Raw genomic sequence first — 24566 nt, 5'->3', positions numbered from 1 at the left:
TTATCAATAGTCGATTCCATGTTATCAATAGTCGTCCACGTTTCCTTTCCCCACTTCAGGCTTCGAATCGAGGGAGAGTTGTGGCTGTTTTGTGGATGGCATTCTAAAGACATGTCCAAGAAACTTCAGGCGACGCTCTTTCACTTCGATGCATAGCATTTTCTGTTTAGTTTCCCCATAGATTTATTCATTGGTTATTCTGTAAGTGCCAAGAGATATTAAGAGCTTTGCGGGAGAACCTCTGGTGGAATACATCAAGCTTCTGGACGATTCCTAACGTCATCTTTCACGTTCTGCTGGCATAGATGGCAATCGGGATGACCAAAGAATTATACAAAAGTATCTTGCTTCTTAGATTCATCTGATTAGATTGTCAGATGTTTCTGAGCCTCCTAAAGATAAACCCTGCTTTTCCAATTTTGCTCACTACGTATCGCTCTGTGTCACCACTGTTAAAAATGTTGCTGCGCAAGTAGATGAATCTCTTAACCTCATCTACACGTGTATTATTTTCTCTTGTATCTTGATAGAATTTTCTTCTTTCACTGGCATGACTTTCGTATTTTCTCAGCTGTATTTGTATGTATATTAATAAATGTGTTTTTTCTCTTTTTCAGGCTGTATTTCATGTGGAGTATGTTCGTAACCGATCACGTGGGAAGCGCGTCAAGCAAATGGTGTGTAAACACATTACAAAAGGCTTCAGTACTCTAATCAAGCTTCGCAGGTTGAACGCTTGGAGATTGTCGTGTGATTCATAGATCACATTCAGACGTTTTTCTTCTCTTTTTCATCTCTTCTATCGCATCACATAATTTGCTTGTGGTACTAATGTATCATTTCCTTTCCTTCTCTCTACAAATTTTCTCTTACCCTTCTCTGTCTGTCCGTCTGTCAATTTGTCTTTGAGAATTTCTAATCTCTGCTATTGAAATCTGTTGAGAAACATACAGCCACATACACACACACTCACAAAAATAAAAATATTTTTCATCAATTCATTTCACTTTCTTCTCAAAGAATCATTGTGAAAGATGCAGTTCGGTTGATATATAGGTTAGAGAATATGAATTGCTTAACTATTTACGCAGGTTTGACCCTCAAATGCTAAACTAAGACAATTCATATAGCACCGGTAAGATAAAGAAAACTAATGGTTGTGCAAATAGAATTTTCTAATACAATTTATTTTAATAAATAATAATAATGACATTGTTCTCTAAAAAGTAAGAAAAAAAATCAATTCAAGAAGTTATCCCCTTTTTTCATCATCCCAGTGTAATTTATATGTATTTTATGTAAAGATTTTACGCATGGAAGCACTCATTAAACCCCCAGAGGGTACGTATTTTTTTACACAAATTTTCAAGCACCGTTATCATTGTGGTTACATTATGAATGATAATTATAAGTAATTTTCTTTAACTTTTTCCTTCATTGATTGATTTTGTTGCTCTGTTATTAAATAAAAAAAAAAATTTAAAGAAAGTTAATTGTATTTATGTGCACTTGCCAGACATCTACTAATTGATTGACTTATGCACTAATTAATAGGACTTGTGCTTTTGATAATTTTTCCAAAAAGATAAACAAAACAAATCAAAAAGTCAGGTCTATATTTTGAGATTTTATTTTATTAGGGATTCCTCTTTTAAATCAATTTCATAATATTAAAATAAATTTATTCCTTCTTATTTCACTCAGTGTTTCTTTTAATTTCATATTCCTGTGGATGTTAACTGTAAATATCCAGCTGTATATATATATATATATATATATATATGAAGAAAACTTGGCAACCGGTATTGGTTTGTTTACGTTTTGTAACTTAAAGGTCCGACAAAAAAGAATACAATAGGATAAGTACCAAACCTAAAATAAAAGTACTGTGGTCGATTTATTCGACTAAGATAAATCATCAGATCAATACTATTTCGCTCGATTGTATGTACAGAGAGGACGTTAGTAAAAAATGATTGGTTCGTGTATTGCAAACATCAATGAATGTATAAGAAGTTTCATAGAAAACATTGTTATATATTAGACGCAGAGCCTGGTTCCAAATTTTATGTCAGGACTGAATTGCAAATTTTGATTTGAGAACGAGAGTTGAGAAGTTAGTTTCTGAAATCAAAATTCTAAGAGAACTTGTCTTAGTACTGCGTACATAGAGTATTCATTAATTATAAGTTCCCTTTGTATATACGTCTTTCTAATTTTGACTCAAGACAAGGAATTTTGAGGGAAGTGTAACAGTGCTACGTTGGTATTTACATTATCGACCCGAAAGAATGAACAGAAAAGTCAACCTCGGCGGAATTTGAAATCACAACGAAAGAGCCGGAGGAAACGCTACTAAGTACTTCGTCCGGAGCGCTAATGATTCTACCAGCTCATCGCCTTAATTTCTCATTTACAATGTTAAGAATTTCGGTTCTTAGTCAGGATGTCTCAAGCTTATTCTCAACGCGCAAACAAGTGTTTTAGTATGCCATCTTGCTGTTTTGATATTTTTCTTGTTAGCAAAATCCCCGTCGAGCACTGCATTAATGAGATGTGCTGTATCTAAAATAATATGTGCCGTATCTACTGTGAAAAGATCTATCATCATCTCGCACCATATAATCTAGTGCCTGCTGCAACGTTAAGGATATACGTTTGGGGAGAATACTCAGTGATTTACACTTTAATATGATGTGTATTATTAGGTTCATAGCAATACTGAATCTTTCCTTAGTCTCTACCGATGCAAGATACAGTCATTTACAATAGTGATGTGTATTTACAGAATATATATTTTTTTTATTAAAAGATAAGTAAACTAAACTATTGAGATTTATATTTTTATCAGTCATACAATAATATAGGATAGATATTTTTTTATTGATAAGTGAACTGGGCTGCTTGAGAATTATGCTTTTATTCTTCATACAATAATGCAACGGTAATGCTACGTCAACTGTATATATTGTCTGGCTCAAAGTACTGGGACTTATTTTAGACTCTTCAATAAAAGCAATAGGTTTGTTTTATCTAACTTCTGAATCATTTTGAAATTATACCATACCGTTTGGAAAAGAGAGTGTATTATTATGGTCCATGGTTGTGTGGTACGAAGTTTGCTTTTCAACTACATGGTTTCGGCTTCAGTCCCATTGCGAGTCACTGCCTATTATGGCCCCGGGCCAACCGAAGCTCTTGGGTGAGTGGACAGAAACTGAAAGAAAGCCCATCGTAGAATATATATATATATTTCTTTACTACCCACAAGAGGCTAAACATAGAGGGGACAAACAAGGACAGTGCGAAACTGGTACTTTATTTATCAACCCCAAGAGGATGAAAGGCAAAGTCGACCTGGGGGGAATTTGAACTCAGAACGTAATGTGTGTGTGTGTGCGTGTGTGTGTGTGTGTGTGTGTGTGTGTGTGTGTGTGTGTGTGAGTGTGTGTATACACGAGTGAGCAGGCAAACGAAAGAAAGTGGCACTCAGCACATTTAGGAAGAGTAACATATATCATTTAATAACAATTTCATTCTGCTTCATGCAGCTTAAAGATTCTTAGGTTCGTAGAACGAATCTAGCCAGTCAGACATCTGGACCTAGAGCTCTGTCTCCAGATGTCTCATGAATTAAGTTCGTTCTACGAGCCTACGTATCTGTGTTCCTTTGTGCACGGCCGCTACTTGAAAACCGGTGGTGGTTTGCGTACGTCTCCGTAACTTTGCAGCTCAGTTAAAGAAACTGATAAACTTAAAATAACTAAGTGCTGACTTCGATATGTTCGACGAAACTCTTCAACGTGGTGCCCCAACATGGCCGCAGTCCAATGAATGAAACAAGTAAAAGACAGATGACAAATTGGATAATGTAGTCCTAGGTATCAGTTATACAGACGAGATGTTCACGCCTGCAACAATTTTTATCATATGTCTGCTGGCTCTGGGCTATTTTGGGGTTAAACAACAACAAACGCATTAATACTTTCTTATATTAATAAAAGCTACACATTTATAGGAGAGACATTTACTGGAGGAAAAAAATTATAAGGATCCTAATAAACTGTAAGCCACTGTATGAGGCTGTATCGAACGCAAATAATTATTAAATTGGAAACATTATTTGATAGAGTACAATAAGTTAAATAAACCTTAGTTCTTAAGTGGTGATTTACTTGATCAATCATAGAAAGTTGGCCTCGGTGGAATTTAAATTCAGAATGTTAAAGGACGGTAGCTGTGTCCTTAAGAAACTGTCTTCGCGATTTCATGGCATCAGCTTCGATCGTACTGCGTGACAGTCTGGACAAGTATATTTTGTTTATTGATAGAAAATATGAGAAAGCCCACCGAATGAACAGCACCTGCTCTTGTGTGTCAGACGCAATTTATTACACTGTTTAGCATCAAAATCCGGCTTAGTGTTCCCTTCCCTTAAGAAGTGCTGCCTGTATTTTAAACATTTGAATCACGCTTCAGGTTTAGATATTTTCGATCTCCTTCGCACCAGTATTGGAAACAACGAAAGTGTTTCGGGCATTGTACGTTTACTATAATCCATCAACACACACACACACACACAGATTATTTATTATCAAAAAGAATTTGAAACGGTTCCATGTGACTTAAAGTTCCGCAGGTCCCTAACATAAACTCGTCTCTTTCAGGCTTTGGATTTCCGTAAGGAGAGGTACAGGAAGTTCAACATGGCTACCGGAAGATAGGGTAATATTGGCCAAAGAGGGTAACATGGTGTTATCAAAGAATATCAGTTGCTCAGTTACATCACTTCCTTTAGAAAGGGGAAGTTCTTTGACCGTGTGGCTGGACAGGAAGCTAGTGGCCCCTAGGTGTCTGGGTGTGGCAGAAGTGAGGTGTGTGTGTATGCGTATATGTATATGCACGTATATATGCCTTTAACTTTTACTTGTTTCAGTCATTAGACTGCGACAATGATGGATCACTATCTTGTGTATATACAACATGTGTATATACGAGATGGATAAATGAGTGGGTGTGGATATGTCATTGGTTGTATAGGTATGCGTACGTATATGTATGCATGTGTGTGCAGGTGTGTGAGTGCGTTAGTGCTTGCAACATACATGTGCATGCGCGAACGCATTCAGGGTGCGAGTTGAAGCTATAGAAAATTTGTCAGTCATCATCATCACCATCATCATGATCATGATCATCATCATTTTCATCATTATTGATGACAACATCTGAGACAAGGTCTAAAATATTTTGCTGGAGCGGATAGACATTTGATTACATCAAGGAAGATGACATTTCGTCCGTCTTTACATTCTGAGTTAAAATTCCGCCGAGAGCGACTTTGCCTTTCATCCCTTTCAGGGTTGATAGAATAAGTACCAGTTGAATACTGGGGTCGGTGTGATCGACTTACCCCTACACCTACAATTGCTGGCCTTGTGCCAACATTTGAAACCAGTGTCTAAGGATGAATAAAATTCCAGAATTTATTGGAATCTATAAAAAGACGAGATACAGGAACTGCTGCAGCTGTAGTGGTGGTAACGACAATATTTAGGACTAGATAAAATTATGTTCATGAATTCTAGTATTTTACTTATTAGTTTTCAAATTTTGGAAGTTTGGAAAATAAAGCTGACCTTGATCTAAACGAACGTTGATGAATATGTTACCGTCTTTTTCATTCCATCATCCGATGTAGCTTCTGTTGAAGTTAACTACAACAAATATAGTAATGGGTTAACATGTATAATGTATGATATCTACTTGAAAATACTCATGCAAAAGTCCAATATGTTAGTGGAAAGGAAAATCTGAATTTACGAGATTCCCAAATAGAATTGACATTGTAAGTGAAAAAGATTGTTTCAGTAACACATTCAAGCCATCGCTTATGTAAATCTAAAGCAGAAATCTCGCGCTGGTTGTGATTAGTGGTTGCATCAGCAATAACATACTATGTAGGATGCTTCAATGCAAAAATTCACTTTTATGGAAATATGCTTAATCCATTATTGTAATATAATTACCGGATTCTCTTGAACTTTGAGCAAAAATCTATTCTGTAGTTATTTTTCTGAGTAGAAGAATTATTTCGCAAAAGAAAAGATAAAAAAGGAAAAGAAAAACGATTCAGACATCTGAACATTGTATAGTGCTGTTATCAACGTAATATAAATATTGAATCATATCTTATGTACGTTTAATATGAATTTATGAAGGATTAATGGAATGGGCTGCGCAAATAATACTGAATGGTCGACAATAATCGGAACACATAGAATTTCATACCTTCTCTTAAAAGTAATAGCATCCATCACCAACACAAACAGACAAAGATAAACACACACACACACACACACACACACACACACACACACACCACACACACACACAAACATTAACGTAATGTGAAGACAAATCAGTACCATATTAATCTACCGACTTCTACACTTTACTGGTATGCTGAGTTGACTTGAAATTTTCCGTGGCAAAGGTGACTGTAGTAGACTAACGTCTTCCTATGTGTGAGATTAATCGCTGATCCGCTTGACGGTAGTGTAAGAAGGCTCCAACTTTAGACTTGCGTAAGGATTAATTGGAGCCATTTGAAACAAATGTATTTTCTGTTCACAAACCCAAGTTCATAAACGCAAGATTCTTCACTGAAGTTCCACTCAGAATATCAGACATCACTAAAATAGGGATAATCTTTGTAATAACGTAATCTAAATATTGAGTTTGTGCCAAAAGGCTGAATGCTAAACAAAATTACTTAAATCATGCATGAAATAACGTGAGTGGCCCTACACAAGGAAATCGCTAATTTATAGCATTTACTTTCTATTTACGTAAAATGAAACTTTGATCCTTGAATCTTCTCGGCAGAAACCAACACGCATGCACACTCACACTCACACACACACACACACACACACACACACACACACACACACACACACACACACACACACACACATACACACACATACACACGCACACACACACACAAGAAAAATTAATATTCTGACTGACTTTTTACTCTTTTGTTTTTGCGTTCTTTCAACTCTGACAACAACGTCAGCGTGGGGAACAATTAATTATATTGCAGCTTAATACATTATCGTATAGAAGATTTTAATGCAATTGCTGGCTGCTATATTTCCATTTCAAAAAGAAGCATCGTAAAAATTTATGATTGCTTTTAATGTAATCACTACAGCTTTGCATTAACGAGTAATTACTTTAGAACAGAAATTAATGGTTTGCTTAGACATCTCATTTACACTTTTTTTCCTGCATTCTTGCATAACACGAAGCAAAGATACTTAAATGGATATCTGTAGAGAATTATTGATATATTTACAAGAATTCCGCCATGATCCAGTTTTCAATGAGGCAAAAATACGAATAATAATACTACTATATGAATATGGATCTGATAGTATTTTTACAGACTATGTCTATTTGTCGATCTATCGTATTCCAAGAAGTGGTGGTCGTTAAGCCTAATTTAATCGGAATCAACGAACTGGTGATCAATGCAACATATATTCTAATCTCACAATTGCAGTATTTCACAATTGTTTGTATTTTATCTCACCCTTTCACCGAATAGGTATTCACAAACAACTTCGTCATGTTTTGCAAAAGTGAATGAAATAAATAAAATATGCAACTCAATAAAGAAGGAAAAAAAAGACGCAGGTTATTTTTATCAGAGGGAAACTAATCTTCGTGTACTGATACATTTATCTATATTTTCTAATACTATTCATCCAGTATGTATCTTTTAGATATTTGCAAAGACTAAGTACTCCAATGTTAAACTGTTATGAAAGTTACTAAAAAATAAAAAAAGATAAGCAGTTATACTTTTATGATAATATATTGGTCTTTCACTTTACTTCAATCATGTTTCTAATCACCGATAACACACTGTATAATTGATATTGGGACTCCGACAAAGAAACTTTTGACATACTTTTTAGATAAAGTATATTGATTAAAAACAAAATCACCAACTCTCTAAAATAGCCTCATCTTTACATTTGCCTCTTTCTTGTGAGCTCACAACTCCCAGATTAGGGGTGGTGCTTCCGTACAGATTAAGAACAACCGAAGCACAACAAATATCGAAAATATGACTCATTTATTTCATAATAATCGCTGAAGCCATCTTATTTTTCAACTTTCAGAGATTTCGTTTCCGCTTAAAAAGAGAAAAGCGACTACAGTGCACAGTGCGTTCTTCAGAATATTGTGATCGGCTGAGAGAAAAAAAAAAACAAGAGTACAAAATGTTTAAAAGTGGATAAGTGGATTTACAGCAAGTGGAAGTTTAACGTTTTCAGGATAGTCATCTGTTGTATGTATGTGTGTCTGCAAGAACATAAAAAAAGCTGTTACTCAGAGTTTCACATTCTCACTCGTCGGACTGTTGTGATCAAGGCCGTGTTGATCACATCTGTCCGCTGAACGGGAACATGAAACTCTGAGTAACAGATTTTGTGGTGCTTTTGCAGCTTTGATAAAAAAGCACTGCCATCGGTATCCGAGTACTATTTTTTCTACCTTGTTTTCCATTCATGTGCTTACGCGTGTGTATGTGTTTGCGCGTGCGCGTATATATATATAATATATATATATATATATATATATATATATATACAAGAGTTTGAAGAACGGACTAAATAGGATCCGGCCTACATTGTGTAGCAAAGTTTTAATTTTTTCTTTGTCAGCAAGTATTATTTCCTTCTTGTTTCTATCTAGAAATCAAGGGAAATAATTACTATTATTTGTGACCTGGAAATCAAAGTTTTTAAACTGATTTATTTTCCATTACACTTCAGATAGATTCAGAGGTGAGTTGCTGAAGGAGAAATATCGATATAGCAAATATTTCGCTCACTACCACAGCTTTGCTTGTCAGTTGCTTGACCTTAATTACTTTAGGATGTCCCCTAGTGGCTTACAGTATGTACATCTCTGATCACGAGCAGGAGCGGTTTGGAAGCACCATGGCCATGTGCTGAGAGGGAGACTTTGGGGTTTGAATAAATGTAGCAAAACCAAAGTTTGAAGGAAATATTAACCATTTTTTTAATACTCCCTGGGAGTAAGCAAATAAGAAATTACAGTTACTACCCTCGGAGAAAAGTCGCGTTACACAGCTTAATCGCTAAATTTATTGAAGCAATTTTCTATGAAGGGTGATTTAAAAGGAATGATTATTTCAGCAACTCATCTGATATACACTTTTAGGTTAATATTTCATTCGTTAGGATATTCGATTGGTATAATAAACATTTGAAAACGCCCTGCAGTATCTCACCTTAACCCGGTTCTTAGCGCTCGGGGTTGAAATAGCACAAAAGTAAACTTTACTTTCGCCTGTTCACAAAGTATCAATCAAATAATGAAGAGTCGATTGTGCCGACTAAAGATTTTCCCCAATTATGATTGAACAAATATGATTAAACAAACCTCTACTTACCGCTACTAGTACGTTCTCAAAATTTCATTTACACCACAAGACTCCTTTGAAGGAACAGCGCATGGAATTTATGTCTCCACACTATCCATTTGTAACAACAAAATCTGAACTCCTATTGGAATCTACATAACATTGACAAGAAATATGTCTATCCATTCTACACAGCACCTTCTTTAGATAATGGAATTGCAACTATAACATGCGAAATATATTTTAATTTTATTTTTATTCTCTTATTTCCCTTTATACTTCCTATATCCGTCCTTTTCCAAAATAACTCCTTATGTTGAACTCTACAATTTCCCTCTTGCTAACTCTCTCATATTGTCTCTGATGAAGGGATATTCCTACTATCTCAGAAACAGCTGTACGACTGTCCTATAAATTCCACACAGTTCTGGCTTTGTTGTCTCATTTTATTTAACATATACATACTCACTCGTATTATTATCGATCCGAGAGTCTAAATACGGTCCTCCCGTAGCACTTACCTAGCGTTACCTGCCAATTTGGGTCTTCGGGTACCAATAATTCTCATATTATATATATATATATATATATATATATATATATATACTTTTGAATTCAGTGTTACGTAAGCATCATCGGGGAAATATCAGCAAATCGTTATTTAAAATTTTATATATAGGCGCAGGCGTGTCTGTGTTGTAAGAAGCTTGCTTCTCAAACACATAGTTCCGGTTTCAATCCCACTGCGTGGCACATTGGGCAAATGTCATGTACTATAACCTCGGGCCGACCAAAGCCTTGAGAGTGAATTTGGTAAACAGAAACTGAAAGAAGTCCGTCGTATATATATATATATATGTTTGTGTATGTTTGTGAGCTAAATCCAACTATAGCATTGTTCTATATTAATAGAATCACAAGGCAAAATTTTAAAAGAAATGGTGGGTTAAATAATATAATAAAAATCGAATGTTTGATTGGACTATTCTCTTCGGGCATATGCAGTTAAAATGTATTAGGACACAATATATAATTGTGCTATATACAAAGCATAAAGTTTTAGAAGAATCCATATGAAATATGGCTAAATTAGAATCCTATACGCTTTTACTCTTTTACTTATTTCAGTCATTTGACTGTGGCCATGCTGGAGCACCGCCTTTAGTCGAGCAAATCGACCCCAGGACTTATTCTATCGGTCTCTTTTTGCCGAACCGCTAGTTTACGGGGACGTAAAGACACCACCATCCGTTGTCAAGCGATGTTGACGGGTGACAAACACAGACACACAAACTGACACACACATACATATATATAAATAAGACTCCGCCGGTTACGACGACGAGGGTCCCAGCTGATACGATCAACGGAACAGCTTGCTCGTGAAATTAACGTGCAAATGGCTGAGCATTCCACAGACACGTGTACCCTTAACGTAGTTCTCGGGGATAATCAGCGTGACACAGAGAGTGACAAGGCTGACCCTTTGAAATACAAGTACAACTCATTTTTGCCAGCTGAGTGGACTGGAGCAACGTGAAATAAAGTGTCTTGCTCAAGGACACAACGCGTCGCCGGGAATCGAACTCACAACCTTACGATCATGAGCCGAATGCCCTAACCACTAAGCCACGCGCCCTCACCATATATATATATATACATACATATATGCGACGGGCTTCTTTCAGTTTCCGTCTACCAAATCCACTCACAAATCTTTGATCGGCCCGAGGCTATAGTAGAAGACTCTTGCCCAAGGTGCCACACAGTGGAACTGAAACCGGAACCATGTAGTTGGTAAGCATGCTACGTATCACACAGCCACTCCTGCGCCTGTAGTTTAATTATTTTTTGAAAGCTTTAAACGTTGAAAGATATTTGTGTCTACAGGTAATTATAACGTCAGATATTTTATTGAGTAAACAATTTTTGTTGGCTCGGATTATGTGGATCGCCTCCTTCGTGCATAAATCACAATTCTTCGTGTGTGTTTTATATGGTGTGGCTTCCCTTATTATAGACCAATTCATATTGAATTCTTTGTTGTTCATTTTATCTATTGATGTAGGCTGCTAGTGTAGTTGAGTTTTTTTATTTCGTGGTTAATGAACGAATTTATTATGCGCTCTGTTTCTACTTTTAAAGTCAATAGTACTGCCTATGTGATATTCGGTTGAGCTGTATAAAGTGGATATCTATATCACTTATTTCTTCATTATATATATATATATATAATATATATATATATATATAATATTATATATATATATATATATATATATATATGTTTGAAAATATCAAAGGGTAATCAGAAATATTAGAAATTTCCATTACTAGTGGCCAAGCGTGTAAAAATTTAGTCAACAGACTATATATTATTCATATAAATACAGTGTACATTTAAACACATAAGAGGCATCCATCATAGGACTCCCTGCACGCAAGAGAGAACACTTGAATTCCAAGCACTATTAGGGATAAAATTTCGAAGGAATGAAAAATAAAACATTTACCATTTAATTCCTGGACCAATGGTTTCTGACATTTTTTAGAAAATAAAATAATTTGCTAGGCGAAGTCTTTTTCAGGAGGTAGACTTTAGATGAAATATATAATATATATATATATATATATATATATAATATATATATATATATATACACGAAGCAATCCAGTATATGTTCCGTGCTTATACATTCTTATTTTTCAAATCTGAACCATTGGTCCATGCGAATATAACGACCGTATGTTAGACAAATGAGATTTTGGTTTATTAAAAATCCAATGTATGTTTCATGAAGCATTTATAATTCAGTGTTTAGCAATGCGCAATAGGTTCATCCTAAAGGTGATACCTAGAAAGATTAATTTGATCTTTTAATGAGATATTTTGCATCGGTTGTCTTAAAATGCAGAAATGAAAGAGATTATAAAACAAATTGCAATTTGCAGCATGTGATACAAAAATGATGTAGTATTTGACAGAGCTATTAATGAATTTTGTTAATGGATTGAATAAGAAACCGTTGCTAGATCAAGAATTTAAACTTGTAATTATGCTGATATCGTTGCATCTCAGATATCGCTTACCTAAAATTTTGTGATTTTAAGCATGCGATGTTTAAGCTGTTTGAATAATAATTAAGGAATTTGACTGTAGAGGGCATTAAGCGAGATAAAATACATTGAGGGAGAAATAAATTAAAATAGAACATGAAAATCGCAAGGGCTTAAATTACAATATTATATCTATCTATCTATCTATCTATCTATCTCACTCTGTCTGTCTGTCTCTCTCTATATATATACATATATATATACATACATATATATATATGTACATCTACATATATATATATGTACATATACATATATATACATACATATATATATATTATATATATATATAAATATATATATACACATATACATACATATATATATATGTACATATATATATATATATATATATATATATAGATATATATATATATATATATATATAATATATATATATATATAAATATATATATACACATATACATACATATACACCACACACACACTCACACACACACACACACACATATTTATAAATATAAAATCGAAGGATCGAGGTGTAAGAAGAAAGTTAGCTTGAATCAATCCGTAGTAAATATTAAAAACAACATTTAGGGACAATATTGGTTTAGTGAGACGGATGTCTGTGGACTATTTTCATATCGAAGTATGATAAACTGAAAAAGTTCTTTTTATATTTCACGGTATGCGACCAGGGTTGTCGGGTATGCAAATAAGAATAGAAGACTTAAGGAATGAATGGAGAAGATAAGTTCCGGGATATATACGTTACATAGCGAGCGGAACATCGGAAGTGGTATATATATCCAATCGAGGTATATACCGTAGACTACGCGTCTGTCCAAGAGTATCTTGACTGAACGAAAGTTTACATCGTCGCAAGGAGGTACTTGATAACACATGGAAGAATCGATCAGAATGTGGCATTCTGATCGATTCTTTCATGTACACAAGAGTTAAGGAATATAGAAGATAAGATCCGGGGTACATATTTTTCATAGCTTGTGGGACCTCGGGAGTGGTAAATATTCAAGCGAGGTGTATATTGCAGGCTACTCGTCAAGCCAAGAGTATCTTGATTGAATGAAAGTTTTTAATTACGCAAAAAGTCATCTAAATTACGCAAAAATGAAAATAACACTAACTCTTATGTTAAGATATATTTACCAAAATTACATAAAATATCTTGAAATACTAAAGATTAAATTCATTCAATAAAATCGCCACTGATTTCAACCACGGCCTCCAGACGACTTCGGAATCTCCTGCAACTCTTCTGGACAGTCTCCTTGTTTAAGGTGGTGAATGCTGCCATAATCCTTGCCTTCAGTTCACGCTTGGTGTTACAAAGGGTTTTGTTGGTTCCTCACTCAACTGCATCTCACACATAGTAATAAAGGGGATATCAGTCAGGGGAGCTAGGTGGCCAGATGTTAGGCGTGATGTGGGCGCGGAAACTGTCTGATAGCCATGAGTGGGTTCTCTTGCATGTGTGGCATGGTGCAGAGTCATGTTGCCAGACATAAGGTCTTCCAGCAACCACCGTCTTGACCCAGGCCAGTGCTACCTTCTCCGAGCACTTGATGTAAGCCTCTCTGCTGAGTTCAATTCCCAGTGACGCGTTGTGTCCTTGAGCAAGAAACTTTATTTCACGTTGCTCCAGTCCACTCAGCTGGCAAAAATGAGTAGTACCAGTATTTCAAGGGCCAGCCTTGTCGCGCTCTGTGTCGCGCTGAATTTCCTTGAGAACTACATTAAGGATACACGTGTCTGTGGAATGCTCAGCCACCTGTACGTTAATATCACGAGCAAGCTTTTCTGTTGACTGTATAAGCTCGGACCCTCGTCGTCGTAACCGACGGAGTGCTTCTATAAAAGATTCCACATACATCTTGGACGGAGCAAGCTGGTACATATAACTTTTTTTTCGGATTGATCGTTAAACCCAATGCTGCACATGCTGCAGAAATAGCATTCAGCATGTGTTGCATATCTTTCTGGAAATGGGCCAACAGGTCTCAATTATCTGCATACAGGAACTCAATGAGGTGAGAATGTTGAACTTTCGTTTTCGTATAAAGTCTTTTGAGATTGAAAGTTTTCCCATTGCCCTGTATCATATATAAACCTCTTCAGGGCAATCTTCAAAAGCTGTTTGAAAGACTATTGTAAAATACATAGCAAACAATGTAGGAGCAGGAATACCACCTTCTTTTACACCATTTTCCACAGAAATTGGATCTGATAAGGTACCTCCATCATTAACTCTCATTTTCATTTTGTCATGTCCAAGCATTCTCACAAATTTTTCAGGGCATTCTAGCTTTTTCAGGATCTTCCAAAGTGCAACTCTATCGACATAATCAAATGCTTTCGTTAGCTCAAGGAAAACAAACCTGCTATAAGTCCGCATCCTGTTCGATGCACTTCTCTTGCAACTATCTAGCTGTAAATATCATATCCATAGTACTCCTACTATCCCTAAACCCACATTGCAATTCTGGCAGAACCTCATCAGCAATGTGCAGAAGCAATCTGTCCAGAATTACCTTACAAAGGGCCTTTCCAGCAACAACTAACAGGCAGGTGCTGCGATAATTATCACAGACATCCTTTCCACCTTTCGATTTATATATTATCACCATAATCGCCTCACGTCAATCCGGAGGTACCTTTTCATTATGCCAAACCTTTTGAACCACATCCGTCAACATTGCACAGAGATGATTACCACCATATTCATATGTCTCTACACATAGTTCATCCATACCAGGGTCATTTCCATTGTTCGATTTCTTGATTGCTGCTTTTATTTCAGCCAGGTTGAAATCTCTGCTAAAAGATGTTTTGTTTTCTCAAGAAAAGAGAGGTCAACTTTAGTGGATCTAGGGCAACTCATGGAAATGCTCTTTTCATCTCCTAACAATATCTTTAGGATTTGTTAATAATTCTGTGCCATCCTCGCTACGAAGTGACACAGATATTGATTAAACTGGTATATAAACTATTTTTAAGAGAGAGTAAAAAAGTTTGGAATTGTTAGCATTTAAAGCTTCTTGAATTTCATCGCATCTATCACTCCACCAACTTTTCTGCATCATCATCAGCTTCATCTGCAGTATTGCTTTTACTCCTTTGAAATATGTAGCCACTGTCCTATTCGCTGACATCTCAACATTTTACAAAATGTTAAATGCCTTTCGCTTCTCCAATAAGATAAGATTACATTCTTCATCATTATCGTCAAACCAATCTTGGTTCTTTTTTTACAGCAAAGCCAGTAATGTTATTACAAAGCTTATACACCTTTTCTTTGAATGACTTGCAACTTCCATCACAGGACAAATTATTTATCTCACTAAGAAACTCAGTGTGCACTGATGGTATCTTAAGTTTGTTGACATTAATCCATCTAGGTAACTTGTCAATTTTTGCTCTAATCTTAGGCTTGATAACAAAATTCAACTATGGTCGATCCAGCACTTTGCACTACGCATCACCTGCACAATATCAAACTCCCTAATATCTCGTTTCTTAGAACTAGAGTGCATCCATGTCGTTTTATACTTATTTTGTAATTGAAATATTGTGTTCGTGACACACAAATCCGTCTCTACGCACATTCGTAATAATAGTAAACCATTACTGTTGGAACTCTCAACCCCATGTTTTCCTAAGACACCCCAGGTCACCCACTCTGCACTAACCGAGCATTAAAATCACTTTAAATAACAACTTTGTCATCAGCGGGTGTACTGCATATAATCTCTGTAACTGATAGATAGAAATCAAGTTTATCATCCTCTGATGAATTCATAGTTGGGTCATATATACTTATGAGTGTTGCATAGCGACCTTTTTTCTTAACGGAAGTCTTAAAGACATCAAATGATCAGAATGACTACATGGTAGTTCCTCAAGTTTTGAAACCAGAGTGGTTTTGATAGCAAATCCCACTCCTGATTCTCTCTTATAGGTCCCATTTCTACCGCTCCAAAATAAATGACACCCCGCAGATTTCTCTACAAAATTACCTTTTCCATGAAATCTGGTTTCGGCTAATGCTACATCTAAATCATATCGCTGTAACACTTTTGCAACAAGCGCAGATCTTTTCTCCAGACGAGATTTCAGGCAATCATCGTCCAATAAAGTTCGAACATTCCAACATCCTATATTCCTAAGCTTGCATCTTAACCTGAATTTACTCACAGTTGCAGGATGCCGACAGGATCCAGTCTATGATGTCCTGGAATATCTGTCAGACCAGACAACAAAGTAAAATGTTCCAGAGTCCTTTTTGTCATTTGCTTCAGTATGAATATCAACTTTCATTGTTTGGTTGCGCCTTTTTAAGCTTCGGCTAGCCATGTACATACAAGATTTCTCTTTCCTCTCCAGCAATACCTATGCTTGATGCTTTTTAAAATTGAAGAAGCAATCGAAAGGAGGACATGAAGTATTAATAACATCAATGAGTCTTTATACGCATAACAAAATTTATCCTGAGAGTGGATTGTGTAGTCAAAATTTAAACCCATATTTCTGAACATTAGAACCGTTGATTCTCAGTGATTTATGCAATCTAAGACTTCATCCAGTGATGTCCAGTTATAACTTCACAGGATGTATCTCCCCTTTTTGATGGAATTCACAACTTCATGATTCTGACATTTGACTTTTAAGAAATTATATTCACTTTCCTTATAGCTTTTCTACAATTCTATCGTGATACTTTTCTAATGACGTATCGGTGAAAATAAATATGTTTTCCGCTCGTGAATTCTTATTTCATTTTAAAAGCTGTTTGGAAAAAAAAGCTTCGGTTGGCTAATAATACCAAAGAACATTTATCTTGGAGAATAAACTTAGGATGATGGAACTGCTTATCATTTCTTACTTCCTGGATTTCATCTAGAGAGAAAGGATTTGATCCATCAAAAAACTACTACACAGAAGCATTTTATCCCAAACCAACCTGAATAGCATATGTAAAAGTTAACTGAGTTCTAAAAACGTTAATTTTTCTCTCTACCTGTCAACTAATTTAAAATAGATCAACTGTATAAATCTTTGATCAATATTCTCCTTCTTCACTCCCTCTACTTCTATTTCCATGCTTATACTTCTTATACTTCTTATTTTACTGATCGTAAGCACTAACGGTATTTTAAAGTGGGTAAAATTTCCACCTGTACCACCAGTTGGTGGACCAAAGTAGCATAAAATACTCCAGCGTTTACCCTGGTTCCAAAGATATGTTTATTGTTGGGGTTGATCCTGCTGTTCCCAGAGAGCTTAGTCCATAAGCATGGAGGCCATGTGGACACACACACACACACACACACACACAAACACACACACAAACACACACACAAACACACACACACACACACACACAAACACACACACACACACAAACACACACACACACACACATACAAAATACCCATTTATCAGTATAGATATGAAAAACTCCTTTTTCGTCCATGATCACTTGATAATCCGCTATCTAACGTGGGTAATATCTAGGGCCGTAACACTCTAATTATACAGTGTTTACGACATACCGATAAAGATTCAATCAACAGCATACAACGAACGAAGACTCATAAACCTATCATTATTACAAATGATACGCTTTTCCGTACTGGCAATCTACCCTATACCTGTTCGAGCCTTCCTCTCCGCTGTATCCTGTCCTATTTCTCTCGTCGTTCTTCCGCACACGTATGAATCTATTCTAACTGAAACATTATGTCATCCTTACTTTCCATTGGCATACAGATGTAGAAACAGAACATCTTGTTATTGAAAGAGCCAAGAAATAAAAGAATGTATGTTAAGACTCTTCATACAACTGAAAGAGAAAAGTGTCTTTTTCTAAATTTAGAACATGGTAGAGCCAGGTGAATTTCAACTTGTTAAAACGCATTGAAATAGAAATACGCAATATCAAATAAAAGATTTTAAAGTAATTTCAGTAAAGTATTAATCATTATGAAAGAAAATTAAGGTCGCTGACGCCAAATTTCTGCAATATTTATTTAATAATTTACACTTAGTAGTTTTACTAAGTTATCGGTTTGAAATTAAATCTGTGCTTTTAAATGCTCAAATTATAATTAAATTTAGTTATACATAAATGAAAAATAATGTTGTTACGGTAGTAAAATCAAAACAAACTGGTTACTGAAAGAAAATGTAAAATAAGGAATCTAAAAATGGATAATTCCGTCTGTCCATTTCATTTGAAAATAATTTTTCCAGGTTTAAAATGTTATTTGGTTGTCAGAAAATGAAGTACTCAACAATATTAATTACCTTTTGCTATTAATTAACTACAAGGGTGTTATCATAATCAGAGAAAATTGCTTCAGGTGATTATTTCTACATAATCTTTTAGCGTTAAAACAATGGCTTACGTGAAATATTTTGTATAATATATATAAATAATTTATATATATATATACATATACTTACCTTGAAATGGATGCGTCGCGTTCAATTAAACAATAAATAGTAACTATGTATATACATGCATATATGGTTACAGGACATCATCAGCGGTGCAAATAACATGAAATACGTAAAGAAGAAAAATTGGAAAACAGGACAAGTAAACACAGAGAATTGATCCTTCATCAGTTGTCGGCTGTATATCTGCTCCTCATTCCGAGCGTTCATCGACAATATGGGTCTTTCTTTTCCTGCATGGACGTTCAAAAGCACGAACGTATTTTCTTTCCTCTCCCTCTCTCCTATCTTTTCTCTTTTCAGAAAAATGTTTCTCACTGCGTTCACTATTTTCTTTTCGATCTGGTCTAACGACCCTCCACGTTTGTTTTCGTTCGGTTTCCTTGTATGTCTCCACTGTTATAGTTTTGTTCCCAACTTTGACCCTCCATAAATACCTAAATTTTATTTTAGAATTTATAGGAGCAACTATCTTTGAAGACTCATATTGTCGTTGAATTCTCAAAATGAGGAGTAGACATACAGTCGAAACTGCTGAAGGGTCATTTCTCTGTGCGTACTTGTCCTCTTTCCCATTTTTCATCTCGTTGTTTACGTATTTCATGTTATTTGTACCTTTGGTAATGTCCTGTACCGATATATGCACTATATATATATATATTATATATTATTTACTATTTATTATATATATATGTATGTATATATATATCATATATATATATATATATATATATATATATATATATATATATTATATATATATATATATATATATATTATATATATATATATGTGTGTATGTGTGTGTGTATGTATATTCATATACACATATATGATTGAATGTAACTCGTTAGCATTATATTGGTATGTAGCAAATTAATATCTGACATCTTGAATTAAGAAAAGAATCAAATTGAAGAATCTTATTCGGTTGTATATAAGATTATATTCGTAATCTAATTTACATTGCGTTAATATCTCCGTCTACTCATATTTCTTAATTCGACTCAAAACTTCAATTCTAATTACTAAAAATACCTCATATTAAGAAATTTATTTAAATACAAGATAGCCCAGTAGTATTCTATCTGAGATTATTGTTGAGCAAAGCTGATACAAGTTGACATCAGTTATAATCTTTCAGACATATTTTAACATGCGTCTTTCACATAAAAGTACATCGAAACCTATTCCATTTAAGATTGAGTTTCACTCTTTTAACATGATTATTATTGTTATTGTCGTTATTATTATTTTTATTGCTCTTTTCTTCTTTCTTCAAATTTTGTTTCATTTCTCACCGAGTGTTTGCCGTACACCTAGGGCAGGGAAGCTCATTGTATGCATTCCCAGATTACACAGGTAAAATATGTATTTAAAAAATTAATAAATAAATACATTCATGAATGGATGTTATTTTCACAGCGAGAATGCTCTTCTCAGTACATGAGTCGTTCCAGTTAACACGATTGTTTGCACTCCCTGTAGGGATGGTAAGCCTGGTATCATTTTCAAATAGGTTTCAGAACCTTTTTTTACATCATTCCTAGAGATCCTACAATCACTTGTCCTGTAGTCGCCTTGAGATGCCACATTTTTTCAATTTCTATTAGCAAGTCTTTATATTTACTGATCTTCTCAAATTCTTTCGCCGCTATATTTGGTCGCAAGGAATACAATTGTCAATTAATAAACACACCTTTTTTGTCTGATCTTTTATAATAATATCCGGTGTATTAGCTTTAATAGTTTTGTCGGTATGTACGGGGTAGCCCCAGAGAATCGACGCATTTTCTCCTTCAGTCGCAGCTTCAGGATGGTGTTTATACCATTTATCAACGATTTTGATTTTATAATGCCAACATATTGTCCAGTGTAAATACTGGCCGACTCTGTCATGTCTTGCTTTATATTCTACGGGTGCTAAGACTCTATAGCCTCAGATTAGGTGGTCTATAGTTTCAATCTCATCATTACAGCATTTTGGGTCAGCTCTATTTTTTATCACATTGGCTTGGTAGTTCCGGGTTAATAAGCTTTGTTCTTGAGCAGCTAATATGAAACCTTCACTCTCTGCTTTTAGCTCTGTGCTTCGTAACCATTGATGCGTGTGCTTCTGGTCGACATCAGCTTGTTTGTTACGGGCCACATACTTGCCATGCAGAGGTTTCTGTTCCCATCTGCTAGCTAATTTTTCATGTGCTTTTGTCTTTGCAATTAATTTCATTTTCTTTGCAACAGCGGTTGGCTCATTTCCTTCAACCTGATCAATCTGGTAGGTATCTAAGAGATCAGTAGCGAAGTTTTTGCTTTCTTTCAGAATAGAGTGAAATTTTTCTCCGGTCTTTCATGTTTTTCAACAAGTTTTAGCATCCAATTGTTGGTTGTTTCAAGGTATTTGGCCAGTCCGATTGTGGTGGTTTTGTACGTAAGTTTAAGCGACCTCCCTGAGCTCCAGAATCGTAAAGACAATCCACGTCTGCCTTTGGATGGTGCATCTTATTACAAGTCAGTTGCTTGCGGGTTTTTCTATCAATTTTCATTATTTCACTTGTATTCTAGTTAAGCACATTGAAGTTATAAAGAACAACTGGGACTGCTAAGGAATGTATGGCTAACACCTTATTATATGCATTCAGCGCAGACTTCAGGACTGCTCGAACTCTTCTATAACATTCCTTCCTAAACTTCTCTTTCATGTTTGCACGCTGGATACCACCAGAGCCTTCATTTATTCCTAGGTATTTATAGATTTCTTCCTGCTCAAGTTCCTGTATTATTGTTTCGACATCTAATTCAATTGAACTTGACTACCAATTTCCCTTTCTTAAAAGTGGCTCTGGCACACTTTTCAAGGACAAATCCATCCCGATATCATCACTGAATCCTTTCACAGTATGTAGTAGTCTTTCAAGTTCTTCATCATCCATATAAAATAGATGGCTTATCTTCCTGTTGTCAATTTTGTAGCCATACCCTGTTCTATTCAGTTCACTTGAGGGCGGTATTAGTGCTATGTAGAAAATCAGCGGTGAAAGTGAGTCACCTTGGAAAATGCCACAGTTTATGCTAATATTGTTTGAGCGCAATACTCCATTAGAATGATATAATTGGAGCTTCGTGTTCCATAGTGACATATACTTTAAAATATCTGAAATTTCAGGAGAAATTTTAAAAATGTCCAGCGATTTCAGAATCTACGAATGTGGTATGCTATCAAAGTCTTTTTTATTATCAATCCATGAAGAGCTGAGTTTTCTGCGCTTGTTATGGCAGTTCTCAAGGATCATATGATTAATTAGGAGCTGATATTTGCATCCATATGAGCCTCGTCTGCATCCATTTTGTTCAGTGGGAAAGACGTTATTCTCTTCCATAAACGTATATGCTTTCTCCACTAGAATAGATATCAAAATCTTATAGGTAGTAGACAAACATGTTATAGACCGATAGTTTTTTGGGTCTTTAGTTTCGTTATTTTTGGGGAGGAGGTAAAAAATACCATTTGCCATCCAATGGGGAGTTTTTTCCGGGTTTTCATAATACTATTAAATAGTATTACTAACATTTTGTGTGCGAACGAGAATGATGAGAGCCAGAAATTTGGTACTCGATCAATGCCAAGGGATTTCCACTTATGAGCCTTCGGTAGTGCCCTCCTTGGGTCGGCGATTGAGATGTCTTCCCATACCTGTTCTTGTAGATTTTTCTAGGCATCTCGGGTTCGTTTGATCCAGTCTGCATTTTCATTGTATAGTTTCTCATTACTCCAGATCCCTTTCCAAAAGTTCTCAACTTCTTCCATTATGGGTGTATTTTCAATGGTTATTTTTCCTTTCCCTATTTCCCTGTAAAATGATTTGGCATTGGATTTGAACATCTTATTTTGCTTGTAGTATTTGATTCTTTTCTCAAATCTGCGTATTCTCTGAGCTTTTGCTTGAACATTTGTTTAAGTGTTTCTTTCGCTGACATTATTATTATCATCATCATCATCATCATCATCATCATCATCATCATCATTATTATTATTATTATTATTATTATTATTATTATTATTATTATTATTATTATTATTATTATTATTATTATTCCTTTGTAACACAGTGTACGTAAAAATGCACCGGAGTCTTTAGTCTTGTGATAAGTCACAACAAGCACCTCAGACAGATAATATTTTCCTTAAGATGTGCGCTGTGCCCAATAAGGCTGCTGTTTGCAATCTTGCATGGGATTTCCTTAAGAAGTCTTGAAGTTTAAATGTTATTGAGCCCAACGCTCCGATCACCACTGGTATCAGTTTTACTCTCTCTCATTCCATATGGTCTTGCCATTTCCACTTTCAATTCGGAGTATTTGGTGATTTTTTCAACCTATTTACTCACAAATTTCATGTTATTTGGTTGAGCTATATCAATGATCTGACAGTATTTGTCTCTCTTATTCAATATGGCAATGTCCGGCCGACGGTGTTTGATTATATGATCCCTTTGAAAATCATAATTCCAGAGTATCGTTACTTTTCCATCCTCCTGCATAACTTTACTTGGTACATGCTCATACCAGTTCTCTGTTACTTCATGCTGGTATTTACGGCATAAGAGTCAATGAAAATACACACACATTTTATCGTGGCGGTGCTTGTATTCTTTTTCCGCAAGGCTATCACATTCACTTGCCAAATGGGTCACATTTTCCACCCTCATTTCACAGAGTCTACCCTTCTGGGTGTCAGAAGTTTTATATGTTATACTCCACTGAATTGGTAGCGAGAGCCCAGTCTTGTGCAGCATGGATCAGACTTTCGGTGCGCTTCAGCCATGCCCACGATGCTTTATTATCCTTAACGTCCTGTGTATTCCTTTCAAACTGTCCATGCATTCTCATTTCAAGAAGGTCTTCTTTTCTCTTCTCCTCAGCTCTTTGGTTAAACTCTTCCTTGTTCGTCATTTCATCTGCATTTACACCCATATCTTTCGCGGCATATTGCAGCAGGTCTTTGTCACTGTTTATTAAATATTCGGCAAGCGTTCTTCTTTCACTCCTTCTACAATGCTCTATACTAATTAGTCTTCTGCCACTATCCTTTCTTTTCATATACAGTCTGTTTACGTTTACTTTTGGGTGTAGCGCCCCATGCAGCGTCATCAACTTTTTCGCCCTTCTATCCAGTGTTGATATTTCCTCCTTAATCCATTTGAGGATGGACGCGCTATATATAATTGACCACCGCAACTGCGCAGATATTCTTTGCGATAATCAACTTTTTGGCATTCAGGTTGGATTTCAACACCATCTTCACCCATTTTTGATAAGCCTCGCTGACCTTGACTTTCATTTCTTTGTATAGAATGTCATCCAGCTCCCAAATCCCTAATGTCTATACCCACTACCGTCGGGCTCGCCCATGGTCTCTCCTGACGGTAAGTGTGAGAGAGAGAGAGAGGGAGGGAGAGTGCTATGGAAATAGAGGGATGAAGGTGAAAGAGAGAGAATATGGGTGTGTGAGTTTTAAAATGTGTATTTTCTTTTTTCCTTTAGG

The 24566-nt window shown here is 35.5% G+C and overlaps 1 protein-coding gene across 7 annotated transcripts in view; it reads left to right on the top strand.

Moving 5' to 3' along the window:
• Nucleotides 1-1699, top strand: part of LOC115215683 — a 376881-nt gene extending 375182 nt beyond the window's left edge. For all 7 annotated transcript variants that reach the window (XM_036503202.1, XM_029784977.2, XM_029784994.2 and 4 more), the window contains one exon: nt 618-1699. In XM_036503202.1, the coding sequence (XP_036359095.1) occupies nt 618-761 (144 nt within the window). In that variant the 3' untranslated portion in view covers nt 762-1699. The remainder of the gene's footprint in view (nt 1-617) is intronic.
• The last annotated feature ends 22867 nt before the right edge of the window (nt 1700-24566 follow it).

Source organism: Octopus sinensis, linkage group LG1 (assembly GCF_006345805.1).
Source record: "Octopus sinensis linkage group LG1, ASM634580v1, whole genome shotgun sequence".
In the NCBI taxonomy this organism is placed as follows: domain Eukaryota; kingdom Metazoa; phylum Mollusca; class Cephalopoda; order Octopoda; family Octopodidae; genus Octopus; species Octopus sinensis.
This window is presented reverse-complemented; position numbering and strand designations above follow the sequence as displayed.